This window comes from Heterocephalus glaber, unplaced genomic scaffold (genome assembly GCF_053883595.1).
Source record: "Heterocephalus glaber isolate CG9 unplaced genomic scaffold, H.glaber_assembly_v1.0 deba00001442, whole genome shotgun sequence".
NCBI lineage: Eukaryota > Metazoa > Chordata > Mammalia > Rodentia > Bathyergidae > Heterocephalus > Heterocephalus glaber.
The window spans coordinates 5,278,612-5,300,029 of NW_028258296.1; the positions used below are offsets into that span (position 1 = coordinate 5,278,612).

Below are 21,418 nucleotides of genomic sequence, written 5' to 3' on the forward strand. Positions count from 1 at the left end.
CTCATTGCTGAGACAAAATACCCCACACCCAGAGTTAAGGGAGGAAAGGTTTATTTAGCTCACCGTGTGTAGAGGTTCCAGGCCATAGTCAGCTGGCTCCAAAGCGGGGTGGCAGGGCCGAGGAGAAACAGCCCATGGTGGGCAGAAGGCAGCAAAGCAACAAGGGGAGACCTCAGCTCTTTCCGTCCCTTCTGTCTTATCCAGGCTGCTTAGGGCGGGCAGCACTCACACCCGTAATCCCGGTGCCCTTGAGCCTAGCATCGCACCATGAGTCAGTCCCAGGGTCACACACTCTGGATCCAGCACCTCTGAAAAGCCCACCGTGACCACAGGAGGCTTTGGGCGACACCCAGACACAGCCAGAACAAGTGTCGTGTCATCTGCAGATAATGACAGTTCGACCTCTTCGTGTCCTGTTCCTGCCCGTTTGCTTTCTGTCTCTTGCTGGTCACTCTGGCTGATGCTTCCAGTCTGGGAAGACAGGGAGAGCGAACAGCCTGTCTCGCTCCTGATCCCGGAGGGGCCGCAGTTGATCCCCATGTGATACGAGGCTGGCCGTTGGTTTGTCACAGGCTTTTATCAGACTGAGATAGGTCCTTCCCCACCAATTTCTGCAGGGTTTTAAATCAGGAGTGGGTGTTGGAGCTTGTCAGTGGCCTTCTCCGCGTCTGTGGAGAGGACCGTGGTGTCTGACCCCTCTTGTTTGTGTGACCTTTGCCTCACCTGCGCAGACCCCTCCTGCACCCCTGTGAAGCCTGGCGGTCTCGGTCGCGGTCCTGGTGCGTGATCTTCTGACAGCCCTGTGAGAGATGTTAATCCTGTGCCCGGCTGGGGCTTGGGAATCTTGAATCGGCAGTAACTTTGGAAAGAAAAGGGATGGCACTGAGGAGCTGGCAACAGGCAGGACAATGAGTTAAATTTTGTCAGTTAGGAGGAATAAGGGGAAAGGACACAAATTTCTTCCCAAACGTTTTTTCCTTGAGTTATGAGCCACGATCTCAGCGTGTGGCCCCAGCCGGCCTCCAGCTCCCGGTCAATCTCCCGCCTCAGCCTCCCTGGCACTGGGGATGACAGGTGTGTGTCCTTCCCAATCCAGACCTGAGAAGCACAGCACGGGGTCACAGCCAAGCCTCCCAGCAGACTGAGCCCCTGCCTCAGCCCCAGCCCCAGGCCCTCCTGCACCTGGGCCGGAAACATGTCTGTCGGCCCACAGATGGCACCACCCCTCCCCGCAGCAGCAGGGGCGGGCTGGGCTGTGAGCCAGGCTAAGCTGAAGCCACCAGGGATGCAGCTCAGAAACCAACCGCCTGCTGACCTGGCCTGCGGGGCCACCAGGCGCTCACCGCTGCCCCGACCAGTATTGTTTGCTTTGCGGTACCAAGTGCTGAAGCCAGGGCCGTCACCCCAGCCACCTCCCCAGCTCTTCTTTTATTTTGTGTTTTGAGACAAGATCTCACTAGGTTGTGAAATTTTGCAGGCTGGGCTTGAACTTGGGGTCCTTCTGCCTCGGCCCCCAGCTGCTGGGATGGCAGACGTGCTGGCTTCTGTGCCTGATGCTGGTGGCACCTCTTCCCCAGCCAAGTCCTGGGCTGTTGCCAGGGTCCCTGCACCTCCAGCCTTCAGCCACGGCCCCTTCCTCCCTTCCCAGGAGAGGACCCCGCTGCCGGTGGACGGGACGCAGACGGAGCCGGAGCCCTTGATCATCAGTGAGGTCCTGCCTGGCGCGACTGCAGTCTTCAGAGCCGCCCAGTGCCCCCGCTGGCCTGAGGAGGGGCAGGGAGACCGGGCCCGCCTCGACTGCACAGAGGGGCCGGTGGGCATGGGCTGCAGCCCGCCCCCTGTGGGGCCCCTGTACAGGGCGCTGGCGGTGACTCTCCCGGGCCCTGACGGCTACCTCCCCGCCAGCCCCGGGGTCCTGGCCACCCCAGAGTCCCCGCTCCCTGAGCCCGAGCAGGAGCCGGGGCCACCACCTGTCACCTTCTCCATCTTCACGGCCCGCTCCCTCCAGCCTGTGGGTGGTGCCTGCGGCCCGAGGCTGACCCTGGACCGGCTCAGGCTGGGCTGTGACTCCCTGGCGCTCTAGCCCCAAGCTTGCAGGTCCCGGGCGGGCGTGGCCTGAGGACCTCGGCTCAGCCCATGACCTCACCTCCGGCCCGGCTCGGCGGCTTCAGCTTTGGTACCAGCAAGGGGCAAGGGACCCGAGTGGAGAGCAGTCCTCATGGTGGCAGCGTCCTGCGGCGGGCGACTGACTGCTGGCCCACACTCGCTGCAGCCCTCCTGCCTCGGCCTCCCGAGTGTCCATGTGCGGGGTTGGGATTGAGCCGCTTCGCCCGTCAGCCTCCGCCCGACAAGCCCAGATCTAAGACGGGAAAGCCGCCTGGAGTGGCTGTCCCTCCTCGCCTGGACACAGGCCACCCCACCCGAGCCTGGCTGACTAGGAAAGTGACTCTGTGAGCAGCAAGGAACGAAGACTGCATTCACGCGGTTTCGGGCCAGCTGTGGATCCCAGGCCGGCACGGTCACACTGCAAGCATCCTGTGGCCCTGCACACCTCTGCAACCTGCCTGCCTGTCGCACGCTGCCGCGCTCCCCTCAGCCAGCCGGCCTTCCCAGGCACAAGTCAGACGTCCCTGACAGCCCAAGGGAACGCTGTTGGGGTCCCACTGCCCTACCACGACCCAGGCCCAGCTGAGCCCGGACACAGCACCGGCTCTGCGGCCTGACTGTCCGCCCCAGGCAGGGGCCACGGCCTGCTCCCAGTGCTGCCGCTGCCCGCCCGGTCAGCGCTGCCCACCCTCCGCCCCGTGGCTGCTCTGAGGCTGCAGGCCGGTTTCTGTAAAAGCGCACCTCCACTTCTGACCGGCCTGCAGAGACGTGTCACCCCTCCCGCCGCAGCGCCACCTGCAAGTCAGCTCCCGCGTTCTCCCCGAGACTGCCGTTACTCAGGTCACGGTCTTCATCAGCAGGCGCAGACACCCCACCGGCAGTTTCCTCTGAGAGCTGCGTTCTGAAGCGCAAGGCTTTCCCAGGTGGTGTTTTGCTTGGTTTTGTTTGAGACAGGGTCTCACTGTGAAGTCCAGGCGGGCCCTGAGGTCAGTGATCCTTCCGCCTCAGCCTCCCGAGTGCTGAGGTTACAGGCGTGCAGCACCGCACCCAGACTCCCAAATGTTCTTTTGCAGGCTGCACAGGACCAAAAGCACTTCTTTTGCTGTGGCTTCCAGCACTAGCATTTGACTCACACAAGCTGCCCAGGGTCCATGTAACTGTTAAGAAAATAACCTACCGGATGTTGTTGATCTACTGTAACCTAGCCTCAGGGTCCTGGGCACTGTGGTAACAAAACCCAGCGGCGTGGGGCATACACAGCACACCAGCTATGGACCCCCATGACTGGTCAGTGAGCACCTGCTTTAAAAACAGCTTCACGGAATCCCGGCCCCCACACCCTCTTCAGAAGCTCCTACTCTAGACATCTGTGTGGGTGAGACCCAGTCTCACTGTGTAGTTCTGCCTGGCCTCGAACCCACGGTGACCCTCCTGCCTCGGCCTCCCGGGTGCTGGGATTATGGTGTGGACTGTCCTGTGTGGCACGAAGCTCCTAGTTTGGACTTGAGCACGCACAGCCTCCCTGAACAGAGACGCGTACTGAACGATGCGGCACAGATGAGGCTGCAGTCCAGTGGTCACTGTGACAGCCAAGTTCCTTACCGCTCAGTTCCAGGAAAAAGGCACAGACCCAGCGCCCCCTAAACAAAACATTCATTTCACCTGTCCAAGGCCAGGAGGCGGGACCACCCCCCCACCCGCTGTGTCTTATTTCCTCCCTTGACACACACGGAGGCTGAGGAGCGAGCGCCTCCCACATGGGCTCCCGCCACAAAGCAGCTGCAGGCGCGGCATCGGTTGCCAGGACGTTTGGCTCTAGGCAGTCAGGTCAAGGACCAAGCCAGCTTGGAGCAGACCCAGGCTACCCGTGTGGAAACCAGTGCCAGTTCTTCTCGTCCTAAACTCCAGAGGGGAACCAGCTAGGGCTCACCTAGGTGACAGGGTGACCGTGCAAGCCAGGGCTCCTGTCCCTCAGCCCTCCCTGTCTCCTCATGCACACACCAGACCCTAAGCGGCACTGTCCACACCCCTGGAGGTCACACGCGACCCACCCTGCCCAGGCGGCCGGCATGGAAAGCGCCCGGCCGCCTGAGACTGTCTGGTGCACTCCGCAGGCTGCAGAGGCCCTGGGAGTGGCCTGGGGAGGCCCAGCGCCAGCACTGTCTCCCCGCTGCAGGCTCAGGACACCCCCCGCCCCGCCCACCCTCCCAGGTGGGCAGCAGGGGGCAGAGGGCCCCAAACCCGAGCGAGCTCCCCTGCCCGGGCCACTTCTCGCTTTCCCTGCCACTTGGAAGGAATTCCAGGTCCTTCCCAGTTGGCAGCAGCGAAAGCCACGTTCCGCCGAGTGAGGCGCTTGCTCTAGGAGGGGGCCCCAGGGCTGCCAGGCCCGGCGTCTCATCTCAACACCAAGCAGCAGCAGGGGTTAGGAATTGTGCTGAATGGGACTCCGCATCTTGTGCACCGATCAGTTCTGAAGCATTCAGAGTTCACAGAAGCTGCCGGCCACGCGTGTTACTGCAGAACAAAGCGTGCTTCCTAATCCGCCACCCGAGATGGTACCTTGTACCTTTTCTGATTACAGAAGTGAGTCTTAAATGACTTCACAGCGTCCTAGAGGCGGGGAGATTTAACTTGTACCTACAGTTAAACTGTGCTTAGGCAGACCGTGACTGGGAGTAGCATAGGCAGGGCAGGGCACGCTGTCTCGCAGGGCCCTGGGTCTTGAGCAGTTGGCTTCCATCCCTTTGAAACTGTAAAGGCCATGCCTGGCTCAGGATGTACAAAAGCGGGCGAAAAGCCGGTCTGCTGACACCTGGCTCACACACCGATCTCTCCCCTTGCCCGGGCTGATGAGGACTTTGATTCTCTTGCCTCAGCCGCCCAAGCAGCTGGGTTACAGGTGTGCGCTGCCCTGCGGGGCTGGGACAGCACACCATAGCAGACACTTCCTGTTAGTATCCGCCCTGATCCCTGTATAGGCAGGCAGTAGCCACTTCCTGGGTGTCCTTGGACCTGCTGAATACCTCACCTCGTCCTGGTTTCCAGTGTGTCTCCTAACTCCAAATCTGAACAGAACGTGGAGTGAGCTGGGCTCAGAAAACTCACACCCTGGGCACCAGGCAGCCAGGCGCGGCTAAGCATTGACCACCCCAAGCCTGAACGCGGCCACTGAGCACTCTCTGCACTGAGGCCGGCCGGCAGGGCTGGGGCTAACGAAGCTGAGAGGCCAGGCATGTGGAGGGGAGGCCAGGGCTGAACAATCAGGCCCGGTTCACTCCCCAAGGAATGGGGCAGGCAGGTAGGGACACAGCTCACAGCACATTTCCTTGGTTACCAGAACTCCGCCTTAGGGACCACCTTACTGCCCATGTCTATGGGCTTCAGTGACTTGGAAACCTGAGCCCTGGCCCAGCCGTGCTCCTTAGGAAGGGGGGGAGTCACGCAGCTGGCCAGACAGGCCCACAGGCCCCTGCGCCTCACCTTGAACACCCATGGGTGCCATGCTTGGTTCTCCCTAAACCCTAGGCAGGCTTCCTCCACCTGCTGTGTTCTTGTCAAGATGGGCTTTTAAAATTCAATACACAGTATTTAAACTCTAACTCTCCACAAGGCTTTTTAGTGCAATCACCTCTAGCAATCAGAAAAGTAACGATCAGAATGAATACCCATCTCCAAGTCTTTAGTAAGGTGTTTTCACGTTTAACGTAAAACCAAGTGAAGAACGAGGATGTGTAGTAGGAATCGCTCCTAACTCAGTTGGGAACATCTCACTCGCAGCTCAAGTGGGACTTCACCAGGAGAAATGGCACTGTCAGCCCCTGGAGTCCAGTTTGGCTGAATTTACTGTCCAATTTTAGCTATCTTTAAGACAGGGCCACTCCCCAACGGGATTCAATAACCTAGCTTATCAAATAAAACCTCACAGAAGTCTCCAAACATTACAGTTTTTACAGGTAAGTGGGCATTTTCTTGGGATAGAGGTTAAAAACCAGGACACATGACGATCCATGGGCTGTTTGATTGCTTTTATGACTTTTTAAGAAGTGAACATGAAAATAAATCTTTATTTCCGTTATTACCCAGTGAGAAAGTTAGGTTCACAGTTTCAGCTCTTGACACAAAGTGAACTAGGAGGCAAATTCACACCCATCACATACAACTAATGGACTGGCTTTCGGGGGTGTGCGGTCTCAAAAGCCCGCGACAGAGCAGGGCTGCTGTGTTCCTGGTGACAGTGATGACAGCAGTTTGCCAGGCATCTAAAAGCAAGTGTTTTCTAGTGTGCTGCTGCTTACACTTGTGCTCCGGGCCGCGATCTGGGGAGGGGCAGTCAGGGGACTGGCCATGTGAACACTGTGCTGGCCCCAGGCCTCCCGGCAGGGACAGTAGCACCAGCGCAGGACGCGCTCGGCGGCGAGATCCAGACCCCAGCACAGTGCAGCGTCACCCAGTGCCCTCTCCCAGCCCCAAGCAGTAGGGGCCCAGACACACCAGTCCCAGTCATGTGGCTCTGGCCACACGTGAACACCGGTCAGCTGAGTTGCACACGTGTTGAAGGTTAGGCTCGCCGATACTTTTAAAACTGGAAATTACTAGAGGTAGAAAGTTTCTGACAATTGAATGACAGAAGTGTTAAAACTTTTTAAACAGAATTCCCTCCCTGTTTAATCAATGAATGTGGCAAAATGAAAAAACTCCTAGCAACCCTATGGGGTGACGGTTCTCGCCATGGATGTTTAGTAAATGGCGCCACTCCCACTGCAGGAGCCTGACACCACCTCTCTCCAGCCTCCCCTTCTGGGGAACACACACCTCTCAGCAGAAGGCCGATCAGTAACCAAACAGGAAATTCATGAGCAGTAAAATTGTGGCTTGTATTTTATGGATGCTGCTATTTCAACCTTATGAAGTAAAGCTGTCTGCTTTCCACATGTCAAAAACCTAACGTACATCCGCCTCACCGCGCTAACCAGGGCCTTTGGTTTCTGCGGAACAAGGTTAAAGGTTGCGGGCTACAGATTTACCTTTTGACCTGACACGGACCATACCAAGGCTGACACTTACAGAGGTTTAAATATCCCGGAACATTAGCCAATTAGCTCCCCACCGCAGGGAACAGACTCACGGCCCGGATGCATCTGCCAGCTGCGAGCAGCCCAGACACCTCCCGCCAGGAAGGCGTCTGGCTGGCTTCTAAGGCGGGAAAGTCACAGTCGAAGGTGAACATGAGCTGAGCTCAGTCAGGTAACCTGACCCTAAGGAACCATGCGGCAGAGCGAGGGTTAATAAACCAATGTGCTTTGGATCTGTTCAAGTACTGATATTTCTGTATATAAAGATTTAGCATATATAACAGCTATCGTGAGAAGTGAAAAAAGACTTTTCCCCAAAAATGAAAGTATTAAAACTAAGTTAAAATACATAAAGTAGTTAGTATTCCACACAGCATAAAACCTGACAAATCAAAGTTTACATGTCCCAGTTGACTATGTGTGAAAATGCAAAGCAGGTTTTAAAACCAATAGTATGTCCAATATTTAAAACCAGTTTGTAATCGGAGGAACACCTAAATCCTTAATTAAAAAACACAAATGAAGTGAAAGCTTTTAAACTGGTACACACTGTTCACACCTATATTTCAAGTTTGGAAATGCATATATGCAAGCAGCAATACAAAAGTATTCATGAAGAATGCATAATCTCTGAAAATTATGAAAACATCCCTGCTACCAATACATTTCTAAATACAAAACTGACTACCATATTTGTTACTTCTGTGTAGCGAGAGAAGTTCATTTTCAAAACAGATAAAATTCAGTCTTTAGGTGTGAATGGTATGAATGACAGTCTTTTTTTTTCCTTTTGTAAATTTCTTAGTTGTTTGGGATCCTTAAGCATGCACAAAGCTTTGAACAAGAGGGTCCACCGAGGAACCAGGGCCATCGGGCATCCAGTTAGGCCAGAGCCGGGAAGGCCTCCGGGTCATCCACATCTGGGGCAGAAGCGCTCGACTGGAAGAGAAGCAAAGCAGCGTGAGCCATGAGCACACCGCAGGTCACAGTGCTAAGATACAGCAAACCCTCTGCTCTGAGACCACGTCAGAAATCACAGCCTCGCCCCGCGCCGAGCGCCTCCTTCCAGTGCTGCCCTGTTCCCCCTGAGCACAGCAGGCTCCCTAGCGACGCCTCGGCTGGTCTTAGCTTCCCAATAACTGAGTCACCCAGGATTTTTACTTTGTTATTGCGTAGTCTTACACTTTTTCCCACTTTGAAATAAGAATGGCATCAATGTGAAAGCAAGCTAAGCCAACTGGCAAGTATTTAGTGTTAAGAGAAAGTTCAACTGCTATATATGCACTGAATACAAGTAACGAGGGAGACCGAAACGATGTCCGCATTTGTCAGGAAGAGACCAAACACGGGTGACAATAAAACCTGTGGTGTCACAGTCTCTACAACCGCTCACTGACAGACTGGATTAAGGGTGTTCAGAATTCAGGGGGATATTATGCTTATTTACAAGATGGAGTGTTAAAAAAGTTATCTAATACTCTGGCATAGGACAGGCTTGAGTTCAAATTTATCAGTTCTTGTATCTATTAAAATATTTCCTTAAGAGCCAGGCAGCATGGCGCACACCTGTAATCCCAGCACTCAAGAGGCTGAGGCAGGAGGATTGCTGGGAGTCTGAAGTCAACCTGGGCTACACAATGAGTTCAAGGCCAGCCTGAACTACAAATAACACAAAACAAAAAACAAACCAATCCCCAACACACCAAAAACAATCAGTATTTGAGTAGGAACTTATTTTTTGTTATGCACTATGCCAGGCACTAGAGACAGAAACTGGGGCAGAATAAACCCAGCTCTCACAATAGTTTAGTAAGAAATAAGGCACGACAAAAAGGCCTCACAGTCATGCCACACAGTGACGCACGCAATGGACACAAAGGTTCTGTCAGGCTGAAACGTAACAAGCAGCGAGGGATCCCCAAGTGCAGTGAACAGCTGGCACTTCCAGCAAGCCTCACTTAGCCAAGGCCAAGATAAACCTCACTCCCCACTCAATTTCCTCATCTGCAAAGCAAGGGCATCACCATAGTAACAACTAAAACATAGCTTCTTGCGAGACAGCACTCAGAGCTACACTCCAGGCCTGCCCCTTCACTACTCTGAAACATCATCTCACTAAACTGCCCAAGAGAACCTGGACTTGGGATCCTCCTCACTCAGCCTCCCCGAGTGCTGGAACTAAGGCTCATGCCACTGTGATCGGCACAGAACACAGTTTCTTAAAGGCAGGTACATCTTTTTCTTCTTCTAGTTCATAAGTCTCCAAATCTGCTAAAAAGTCTTCGACTTATGTAAAGGGCAAAGAGGTTTTGAGTTACCTTGTCGGTCCTGCTGCCACGGTTTGGACGCCCTCCGCGCCCGCGTCCACCTCGTCCTCCCCTGCCGCCCCGCCCTGGGCGGCCAAGGTCTCCAAAGTTGATCTCCAGCTGGGACGTGATATCATTTGCGGGCTTCCGGAAGTGATGGTCCATCACGGAGTCTTCAGCGTGAGCCTGGAACGGCAAGGAGGCCGTCAGGGGAACAGCAGCAACCAGTCTCCTCCTCAACCCACCTCGCCGGCCTGCCGAGCAGCAGCCGGGTGCGCAGTGGGGCCTGAGAGCCCTGGCAGGCGGGGACAGTGCTTCCGCCCTAACACAGCTACCCCAAGGGAGAAGGCAGCACGAGCAGGCGCCTCGGGTCTTTATTCAAGCACAGGCTGAGCATGCCGATCTGAAGGACGAGTTTTTGAGTACTGACAGAATGCTTAAAGTCCTCAGACCTAAATTAGGATGTTCAACCATTTGAGTCTACACAAATACTCCAGGATCTGAAAATCTAAAATCTGAAACCCTTCAAGCCCAAGCCTCTCACACAGAGGATGATCTAGGCGAGTTGCTCTTCTGCATAAACGGGAGAGCTGCACGTCCAAGCTAAACACCGCAGACTTTCTGCTCTGTGAGGGGCCCTGAAAAGCCGTGGACACACACGGCGCACTTCAGCCGGGACGTCCTACGCTGTGAAATCAGCCGCGGACCGTGGACCACAGAACCTCTGTATGGGTGAGCCCACCGCCGTCTGCTCTGAGGAAGGGGCTAGGGCGCCCAGCCTCCGGACTCCACTGTAACTCTGCTTACATTAAATAGCGAAGCATCTGCTCGCGCATGTACAGCCCGTTTCTGAAGGGTAAGGGATATTTTGTTGTAACCATGATTACCCGACAGAAGCACTCATCTGAAGCCCAAATTAAACAGTCCCCCTTGTACTATGCCAAATTCAAAAGCAAGAGAAGATTCAATTATTTTTTTAAAAACCTGAAATATACGTTAAGTATAAATCCACAAAACCTCCGGCAAATTAAGTATCGATTATTCTGTCATCTTTTTTAAATCCTTGCTATTTCCAAGCAATGCCATTAATCCATTAATTAGCTCTTACTAAGGTTCTAGAGCACAGAAAGCAAGCCTAAGCTGCCACACCACCAAAGTACCCCCAGGGTTTCGCTACAATCTGGAAAAGCCCGGAAATTCAGGCCACATCCCTCACGTTTAAGGCGACTACACAACACAAGGCAGGGCTGGGGAATGTAGCTCAGTGGCACTGTGCCTGCCTCGCAAGCATAAGGTCTTGAGTTCAATTGCTGGGGGGTTGAGGGGGATGAGGACACCACACAAAGCTTTTCTAGTGCACCCAGGGGATGCTAACAAAGGACAGGAGGTCTGACCCAAGCTGTCACTAACACAGTAAGTAACCTGGCCCCCATTTCTAAAGCTGTTTCTTTCCTCGAAGTACTTCCAATCTGTGGCGAAGATCCCTCAAAATGTCATAAACACACCTGAAAGCCTAAATAAAAATGACTAAGACCAGCAAGGCCCGACTGCAACAAGCATCCCTATCTCAGAGCCACACCAACTGTGAGGCCCCAACACACGAGTGGCCTGATGATCAAAGTGCTTTAGTTTCCAAGTTATTCACATCCCATTCCACACAATTTGCAAAAAGGTCTAAGCATGCATCTCCCTTGTATGACACGGAAGTCCCTCCCCCATACCCAGTGGGATACATTCCAACACCCCATGCCTGACACCAGACAGCACCAGATCCTGTACGTGAACTATGCCTTTTCCTACCAACAGGCTATGGAGGGACTACAGGCCAGGTAGCATAAACAGCATGAGACACTGGACCCAGGGTGCACTGCACAGCCCGGAGGGACAGAGCAGGATGGCGTGAGATTCCATCACCTATTCTGAGTGGCCTGCAACTCGTTTTGGACACTATTTTTTGATTTATACTATGAATTGGACGAAACTACCATCTGATGTCTTTCAACTACTAAAACAGCAATAACCAAAAGTACAGAAAGCGAAAACACATTTAAGGGGATGCTATTTCTGAAAAGCTCAGTGCAAAATATTCAAAATTAGGATAATTTACTTAACCCTATGTATATCAAACACATAAAGAGAATTCCAGGTGTTACTATAATACCTATTATAACTACAATTTTATGGGAAAGTACAGTGGGAACTCAAAAGATTTACAGGTAACTGTCTTAAAGGACTTTATGTGAATCATTTTCATATTAACCTAGGCAGTTTGATAACTTCAAGTGGACAATCTTCCCAACATAAACTCTCCTGGCACTTGAATCAGGATTCCATACTTTTTTTTCATATGCACAATTTTATGTGCAAAAACTGAAGGGGAAAAAAAAACCAAGTATCTAATTAAACAAAAAATGTTTTTCTCCCACTTTTCACACTTAAGACAAACAGCCTCTTTACTATTTTTATGAGGTGAATGTTAAAAATCATTTTTTCTAAACTCGGAAAAACATTCAGGTCTCCTTAATCTCAGTTTTAGTTTTCCCAGTTTGTCCCACAGCCATTTTTGCTTGGTAAACTAAAACACATGGAGACCCTGGCCAGCCGAGGCCTCCACACAGAGCTCAACAGCAGAGCACGTGCTCGGCGAGCCTGCGGCCCTGGGTTCAATCCCAGAACCAGAAATAATATCGTATCAGATCTCTTTATTGCAGGACGCCGTCCTCACATTTTCACCAGTCTCCATGTCTCCCAGGTAAAGGAAACCTGGAAGTTAATCGGCGGTACTGATTAACATCACCAGTATCTACTGAGTCTTCACCACCACTCCGTGGTGCAGTGTGCTGTGGGCAGCCAGAGCCTAAACAAAGCCACATTTAATTTAGGTTAAACCGTACAAAAACATCAGCATTTCAATCTAAAGCAACGGTCTTTTAATGGTTCCCAGTAAGGTTAAGATTTTTTTAAAAATATAACCACACCTTTAGGAATAACTACCATTGTTATTTTTTGTTACCTGGGATTGAACTCGGGTTCTTACACTTGCACAGGAGGCAGCGAAACCACTGAGCTAAATCCCCGGCAATAACTACCACTTTTCTAAAAAATAATCACGTGATATATCATCAACTAATAACTTTTCAGGATAAAGAAACCTACCATATTGAACATAACTACAGATTAATCAAAGAATAAAATTTCATACACTGTATAGTAATAGCTTATTGCTCTTTTAAATTAAGTTACTTGTCTGAAATGACCCTACACGAAGCTTTTTTCTGGTGGTGGTGGTGGTGGTGCTGGTGGTGGTGCTGGTATTGGGGACCCAACCCAGGGCCTTCGTGAAGAGCAACATCCCAACTCCTTCTTCTGAGACCTTATCTTGCTAAGTCTTCCAGGCTAGATTCAAGCTTGCAATCCTCCTGCCTCAGCTTCCTAGAGTCCTGGAACTATAGGTGTGCTCTACTACACCTAAGCTTTATTTTTTCATGAAGCGTATATCCACATGAAATTCAAAGAAAGAATTATAAGCAAGATTCAACTCATATCCAAACATTCCAAACATTTTCCAACACAACAAATCTTGTTTTTACCTCTTCGCTCTTTGATTTATGAAGAACAAATCCCTTCTTCCACTGCCCATCAGCACCTTCATTTGGTTTTCGGATATTAAATTCTACTTTTGCCCGGTCTTTATTTTGGATCGCCTTCCACTCATCCAAAGTCATCTCTTTTGGACCCTCTTCCTTAACCTCTTCAACTTCGTTCTCTCTGTGAAAAGACATTTAATATTAAACCTGGTAAATGGCTACTATAATTTACTTAAAAACATTTTATACTTATGATAAGTGAATTTTGGCTGGTTAAAACTCTTTTAAGAACCCAAGGGTGAGTATCAGGTTTCCTGTGTAGCCCAGAGGCCACCATGAAACATAAGGACCCAGGGAGTCAGCGCTCCTAATCCAAGTTCAGACCAATGAAGAGCCCAAAGCCCATTAGACCATCACTTTGTATTATCAGTAATACAACCTTCAGTGGCCTTATACATTTGGAAACACATGGAAACCCTCTGCCATCTTCTCCCAAAACCCAGGTCTTTACTCCCCACAACACGCAGTCACCCTTATGGGAAGGCGAGGATGCCTGGAGAGCAGCAGGCTCCACTCCGAAGCAGGAAGAGCTGCTCCTCTGGCTTTTACTCCAAGTACTCACACTTAAGGCAAAGCAAAACAAAAGCCCAGTTTCTACAAATTCTATAATCCAACTTTCAAAACCCCCAGGAGGTTTCACTAGTAATCTAACTGCCTTATCAAACACACAAGCTTTACTACTTAATTCTAAGCTAATGTAAAATGTAACTGACAGGTTATTAACCATGTTAGTCACCTGTTCTTCTTTTAACAGAAACAAAGCACAGGCCCAGGGGCCAATATTTTAGTGTGAACTTCCAACTATCACCAAACAAGTCACTTGCTATTCTGGGAGCCTGCTTGGTCGGTCCCAAAGATAGCAAATGATGTCGTTAGCCCCAGGGCTCACATATCCCCCTAGATCCAGGCCTTTACTGTATCCTAGAACTTCCTAGAGCAAGTTTACTGGGGATCTGGGGTGTGGCACCTACCTTTGCTGGCCCAAGTAACTTATCCACCATAATACACAAGGAAGGCCAGAGCTTAGCCAACCTCTGACCCTATCTAGAAGGAAGCACCAACCTTCACAGACCGCTGCAGGGTCAAGTGAGGACAAAACAGCAGTTCTGGAAATCATGGGAGTGAAATCATACTTCCTAAATTTTTACTGCCATAAAGAAGATCCAACACTGTTCAGTGCCGCCCTACTTATGAGGGCAAGACTTCACTGATGTGGTCAGTGTCGGCCTCTTTAGGCCAGTTAGCCCCAATTCCATTCCGGGTCCTTAGCTAAGGATGTGCTTCCAATCCCCTACTAATGAAACTCTTTCAAGTAAACAATTATAATCTTTGCAGATTACCTCGAAAGTGATTCAAACTAGGTTGTTTATACAACGAGTAGGTGAACATCGTGGGATTCTTCATGCTACACAGGGCTCATCTAACTCAACAATCAGTTTCACTGTTCACCACAGAAAATTATGACTGCACATAGCTTCATATGCTAAGTTTCTATCTGTGACCCAAGAGCATAAGCACTTCCTAATGAATCTGCTTCTTCCACTAGTAAATTATTCTCCCTATACCAGCCAACCAGCCAGGGAGGGGGGGAGGCACGCTCCCTCTCTTCATCAGTGATTCACCCTAAAAATAAGTTTTCCCAGAGAAGAGCAAAAGTTCAGAAAAACTATCCCCTGCCCATCTGAACTGGACAGTCTGGTTGAGACTCGCTGCTCTACCTGCAAAGACTCACGGACACACCAGACAGAACAGAGAACTCAGACACAAATTCTCTACAAAGATGCAAGAACACACACTGGAAAAAGGGCAGCCCCTCCAATAAATAGTGCTGGGACACTGGACATTCCCATGTAAGAGAACGAAACTAGATTCCTATCTCACTACACAAAAACTCACTTGAAATTGGATATGGTCCTAGTGCAAAGAAATGCTTCAGGGAGCTGGTCTACTAGGAAAGTTATTTTGGATATAACAAAAGCAAAAATAGACAAATGGGGTACATCTAACAAGGAATTAACAGAATGAGCGAGGAATTCAAAACTCAATAGTAAAAAACTTTTTTCATTTAAAATGGGTAAATAAAATGAACTCTCATTTCCCCAAAGATGCACAAATGACTAACAAATATAAGAACATGCTCAGTATCGCCGATCACTAGCAAAATGAAAATCAAAACCATGATGAAATAGCATCTCACCCCAGTGTGGCGATTATCAAAGACAAAAAACAACATGTTGGGATGCATGCAGAGAAAGGGCAACTGCCATGCACTCCTGGGAAGGTGATTACAGAGGGACAGAAACAGTACTAATGGTTCTCAAAAACAAAAACCAAACAAAACCAACTTGCAATAGAGCCGGGCGTGCATGGGTGTCAGTGCCCTGAGAGGCTGCAACACTAAGCATCCACGATCAAGGCCAGCCAGGTAACTTAGCAAGACTGTCTCAAAATCAAAACTGAAAAGGGGTGGGGATGCAGCTCAGTGGTAGTGCTCTGGGTTCAACTCCCCTGTACTAAAAAGCAAGACAAACACCAGAAATATACCTGCCTCAAAACTAGAAATGAACTACCACAGGACTTAGCAATCCCACAACAGCCAAGACACGGGGGCCAGCCCACATGCCCACCCACACGAGCGTGAACAGTGGGCCACTGCCCAGGCCAGAGAGCAGAAGCCTCTTCACAGCAACCCCGATGGGACCAGAGGACACTGCCACACGCCAGGCACAAGCTCCAACTCTTCTCACTTGCACATGGAAGCTAAAACTCACTTTGGACACCAAGAAGAGCGCTCTCCACAGCCTGGGAAGTGGCAGGGAAGTTGGAGGGGAAGGGCCACAGCAGACTGTCCTGACACTCAGCACCGAAGCAAGCAACTGTGGTTGGTAACAATTAAAGCCTCTGCCCCAAGTCCTCTGAATCCAGGACTGCACAACAGCGGGACAGACAGTACTGGCCTGCAGCTCCTCCTCGGCCGCTCAACTTCAGGGAGGCCTATGGTTACTCCTACCAGGCTGGCTTTTGTTCTTGAGACAGGGTCTTGCTATGCAGCCTGGGGGCCTCAAACTCACAATCACAGGTGTTGTGTCCCCATGCCCAGCTTGACTTTCATCTTTACAACTCTGACCCTTGAAAAAGTAGAAACTTCAAAACCAAGTCATCAACCTAAACTCAGGAATAAACACTAAGAAAATGAGCAAACTAGTGACATTCTCAGGTGCACTCTTTACACATTTTAAAGCAGGTCAGTTACGCCACACGGTCCAGCACCCTTCTGACGACTTTGGGGGCTGAGGGCCCAGTTCCAGCCTCGCCTGTCACGAGCCACCTGAGCCCTCTCAGGTGGGAGCAGCACCGCACACGGCACCACTTACTTATTTTCAGTGTCTGCCACAGGGTGCTCTTCACCTTCTGGTGTTTCCTCAGGCACATTTGATTGATCCAAGTCACTGCAATTATAAGACAGTGGTTTCTGAATGTATTTGGGGGACTCTCTAAGGAAAAGAAAGAAAAAGAAAGGCATCCAGGTCCATTTACATGTCACTGAACAGTTCTTCACACAAAAATATCAACTTTCACATGCTTTAAATTGCCCTACTGAATCCCCCCCCCAGTAGACCCTCTAAGAGAAAGCAACGCATTAAGCTACCGGCCAGCTCATTCATACTTTAAAAACAAAGCAGCACCTGCTTATCAAATTTTGTAATTCTGCACCAGCTAAGACAGGAACTACAGAAGACACATAGCTATCAGAATATCCAAATTACTTCAGAACAGCCAATGGTTTCTTTCCCCATGAAAACTTTGCCAACAGACACGCTGAAGCACAGAAAGCTGGTATCTCCCTGGCCGGTAAGACAGTAGCTGAGACAAGAGCACCCATTCTCGACTCAGAGACAAAATTAAACAGAAGAGTGGGTGGGGCCCTACTAAGGCATAGATTATTTACTAGAATTGTTTATTTAAAAAAATCAGAATACCAACGTTAATTCGTCTTTGACAGTCCCCCAGTTGTGAGATCCGCTACCTCCTCGCTTGTCCTCATGCTTCAGGCCACTGTAATGTGAGAAAGAACTAACAAAACTGAGTTAACATAATACTCTTTAGTTCTAGAAATTCAAATTTTGTTTTTTAAAGAAACATGTTAAAGTGAAAATCAGTTAACCACCAACAGAAGACTTACGATCTATCACTTCCGCTGTGCCTGTCAAATTCACGCTTGCCTCGAGAGTCGAACCCATCTCCTCGGCTCACGCCTCGGCCCCGGCCGCCTCGCCCCCTTCCAAGGCCCCCGCGCCCCCGGAGAGGCCGCTCAATGATGGGCCTGCAGCACAAAATGCAAAACTGTACTGCCAAAATTTCCAGAAAAGGGGACAGGGAAAATTCATTCAAAGGCGCACAAATACACAACATGTTTATGAGCTCATAACCCAACAGTTGCTCATACTTTAGAAAATTCAAGTCCATTTGTAAACACATGAAACCAAGACAATAAAATTACTTTGGCTTTCTTTAAAAGACTACTCATGCACATCTTTTTTTTTTTTTTGCTGTTAGATTAACACATCAAACTCACTTAGCCCTGAGTGATTAACCAGTAGCACTGTCCTTTTAATTCAACATCTGGGGAGGGCAAGGAAGAGAAACCTGCCACCAAGTCCCCAAAGTGTTTCAGTGTTTCAGGACGAGAGCTCTAAGCTCACTCTCTCAGATTTTCCTCTTTAAAGCTGGGAAGTAACCAGCATGCCCCTCTCCAGCAGTTATGCCAGAAGATGTAATCACAAACTGACAAAATAGATTAAAACAAAAGAAGACAAAACAAAAATTACCTATCAACGGAAAACTCTCCCCCTTCACCCTTTTCTTCTAGTGGTTTTTCAAATCTTCTTTCACGAGGTGGTCGCCGTTCGGGTCTCCTATCAATTATTTTGCCTTCCCCCTGAAGTTGCTGATCGGGTCTTCTTCCAACGCGTCTTATTCCTAAAATGATAAATACTCGCATAAGCAAATCATGTTTGCAAATACGAAAGTTTAGGCCTAGACGATTAAAAAGGCTTATGTTGGATATCCCACATGTGTTAAAAAAAAAAAAAAGCTAGAGAAATCCGAATTTTAAGGCAAACTTATCTTAAACGTATCTGTAGTTGCCAAGCCACACCCCCTTCCCAAGCCGCGCTCCTGGGCTTAGTCAGGGGCAGCCATTCTCCAGTCAAGATGCCAGTCTCTTGGCATAAAAAATGGATACATGCACAGTACACACATCTGAACACACTGCCACACTCCATAGTTTTAAAAAACCCTGTTTTGAGTTCGGAAATCATTTATGACTATGGAGGATGGTCCTTTCTTAGGGCTTGCACTCCAGAGCATTTTGTTTTCAAGGATCTTTCAAAACTACACAGAAAGACCCTCTTTTAAGCAATGTAAAAGAAACGGAGGACATAAAGGGTGTATCACAGTGGCAGGGTGCATGTTAACATTAACCCACACAAAGAAAGAAGAAAAATAAAAAATGGGAATCTTGTGGCACTGAAAGCTGAAACATTCATTCCCCCCTTACATTTTTCCTGATAACATCTTGAGACTCAGAAAAACAACCAATATCAATTATCTGTGGCCTTAAAAACACACAATTGAGATTTCAGGTAAGCTACGTTTCCTTTATTATGTAAAAAAGCAGCTGAGAAAATGGTTTTATGAGATATGAAATTATTCCACTCTGCTGCTTTCTTAGAAGCCCCACGAAAAACCGCCAGGACACACCCACTGCTCACAGCAGTCAGGGGAGCAGAGGCATTCTGGGTCACCCTCTAGCAAGTCTAAGGCTCAGCCCCTGCAGCCCCTCAGGACAGACCAGTGGCAGACCTCAGGCAAGGCATCAAACATCTCCGAGGCCTCGCGTGCTGGGTGGAGCTCCATAAGGGGCCAGGCCCTGTAATGATGTCCAAGCCAAACACGCCCAAAAGAACAACACTCAAGATGAGGCCTGTATAATCTAAACTCCGCAGGGGACTTGAGGTACAGCCCAGCGCGCAAGGCCCTCATCTCAACCTCCACACCTCCAAAAATAAACACACGTAATGAAAAATGGTACTTTTAAAAAATGCAACTGTCTTTTGATGTACTCACCTATACTTGCAAGCTAACTCTACCACAGTCTAGACTTCATTAAAAAACAACCACAAACCTAGCCTACATCCAGTCGTGTTCTACTGTGTCAATTCTCATGCTCTTCACATGGACAAGACAAGCCCCGGATTAAGGTGAACATTAAAGGCCCATCTAAAGCATGTCCAGCTCGGGGTCAGGCAGGCCTGTTAGCAACGGCACAGAACACAGAGCAGGGCCACAATCCTTGCCACCCTAAGAAAGAGGCGGGAACCGTGCCTCAGGCCTGCCCCTCACCCATTCATAGACCACTGACAGGTGCTAGATTCCCAGGACGTGCGCAGTACTTCTGGTGCAAAACATCTGCCCACATTCACAAGCGTGTGTTTTAGAATGCTCTGAACTACAAAGGAAAATGCTGATAGCTAATGTAGAATAGCTAATTCCCCCAAGGAAAGAATCACTTAATGACAATTGTTAGAGGGACGGGGATTTAGCTCAGTGGTTCCGCTGCAAGCGCAAGGTCCCGAGTTCAATCCCCAGTACCAAACAAACGACCGACAACTGCTGGAGACTCAAGAAAGAATTCCCCGCGTTTGAAACTTAAATGCTAGTCTCCAAGTAACAGGTCGTTTCACCAGTGGGCTTCTTATCAAAACAACCGAGGCCCTCAAACCCTGCTCCTACTTCGAACACTTAGTGGGAACACATCTACCTCGTACGTTTAGATTTTCAACTTTTTCAGTTTTTAAAAAACCCGAAAGCAAATTCCGGCATAGTTTAAGTAGTTACACAGCCAGTGTTCCTTAACGCAGGAATTAAATGCCTTGCTCGCCTGTGGAAGATTGCCGTAAAGCTTAATTAGCTGAGTAGGTGCTCAGCCTAAGCCATGCTTTCTAATACTGCAACCATGCCCTCCACCTGTAGTTTTAACTTAAGAATTGTTTTATTCACCACCTAGGTCCTAGATTTTTCATTTCAAGCTCACAAAAGTTGTCAGTGGAAAACAAAAACCACCTAAAAATCCAAACCCAAGACCTAACCCCAAAGCTAGGCGGGCACAGCGGTCGGGAGCACGTGGCAGTAGGCTAACTTCGCTCTCCACGCGGAAAGGCAACTGCAGGCTCAGGGCGAAGCTCCTGTACCCCGGCTGCGCATCACGCACGCTCCTCCGTGGTCCTCCTCGTCTGGCCTTTTCATCCACAACAAACCAATGAGGCCAAGATGCAAAAGTCAAGACAACCCTGCGAAACTCAGGGCCCAGTGAAATCCTGACCCGGCTGCACGCACAGGAACTAGGGGAGCTGCATAGCCCCCGAGCTGTGCTGCGGGCCCCTCTTGACAGCCTCGCGACAGGAGAGCACCTGCGAGTTTCTCGGCGCCAGCGCTCGGTCTCCGTTCAGAATTCCCGCGCCGCCCGACTGAGCACACCACGTCCGCCTGCCGCCAAGTTCGCTCCACACCAGCAAGTTGCCGGGGGACAGCGCCCCACGCGTGGCAACCCGCGGCCCCGCACCGGAGCGCCCCACGCCGTGGCGGGACAAGATGGCAGGAGACCGAGGCAGTCCCCTCTCCCGGCGCACGCGGGCCAGAGCAGGGCAGAGCCGGGACGCGGCGGACCCCGGGCGCGCCGCGCCCTTCACTTGCCCGGGCCGCGGGGCGCGAGCTCGGGGTGCCGCCGCCCGCCCGCACGCCCCTCCGCGTGCGCCACCGGAGGGTCCCCGCCCGCCCGCCCGGCTGCACCTTCTTTCTTCAGCGCCACGGGCGGCTGCGCCTCCTCTTTCTTGTCCGCCACGCCGACGCTGGGCGGCAGCGGGTTCTTGCGGTCCTTCTGGGACTCCTTACGCAGCTGCTTGCCCGCCGCGGTGGAGTTGGTCTGGGCCGCGGCCTGAGCAGCGCTCTTGGCCCCGGGCCCCCCAACGCCGCCCCCGCCGGCTTCTTTTTTCTTGTTCTCCGCAGCCTTCAGCACCTCGAAGGGGTCCGATTCGTCGTCAAATAACTGGTCGAATCGGTTAGTGACCACGCAGCCGAAGCCCTCCTGTAGGTGCCCAGGCATGATGGTGGCTCGGCGGCGCGTTCCTCCACGGATTGCAGCGGGCCGCACCGAGCCAAGAGCGCCTGCTTCAGCTCTTCCCACAAGATGGCCGGACAGAGAGAGGGGGGCCGTCTTCTCTTCCGG

General features: G+C 50.7%; 2 protein-coding genes across 5 annotated transcripts in view; one reads left to right on the plus strand and one right to left on the minus strand.

Annotated features, from left to right (window-relative positions):
- The window catches only part of Il12rb2 (interleukin 12 receptor subunit beta 2), a 38,915-nt gene extending 30,805 nt beyond the window's left edge, over nt 1–8,110 (plus strand). The window contains exon 15 of the mRNA XM_087212774.1: nt 1,649–8,110. Coding sequence (XP_087068900.1) covers nt 1,649–2,083 — 435 coding nt within the window. The 3' untranslated portion in view covers nt 2,084–8,110. The remainder of the gene's footprint in view (nt 1–1,648) is intronic.
- Nucleotides 6,151–21,411, minus strand: Serbp1 (SERPINE1 mRNA binding protein 1). 4 transcript variants are annotated; one of them, XM_004841478.4, is made up of 8 exons: nt 20,983–21,411; nt 17,961–18,111; nt 17,315–17,455; nt 17,116–17,205; nt 16,506–16,625; nt 13,075–13,252; nt 9,497–9,670; nt 6,151–8,117 (listed from the first exon to the last, which is right to left on the minus strand). In XM_004841478.4, the coding sequence occupies exons 1-8, from the start codon at nt 21,293–21,295 to the stop codon at nt 8,061–8,063; spliced, it is 1,224 nt and encodes a 407-aa protein (XP_004841535.2). In that variant the 5' UTR covers nt 21,296–21,411; the 3' UTR covers nt 6,151–8,060. The 4 variants fall into 4 exon arrangements, with proteins under 4 accessions (XP_004841535.2, XP_004841536.2, XP_004841538.2 ...); XM_004841479.4 differs by having other exon boundaries at nt 17,116–17,187; nt 20,983–21,405; XM_004841481.4 differs by having other exon boundaries at nt 16,506–16,580; nt 17,116–17,187; nt 20,983–21,404.
- Nucleotides 21,412–21,418: the final 7 nt, after the last annotated feature.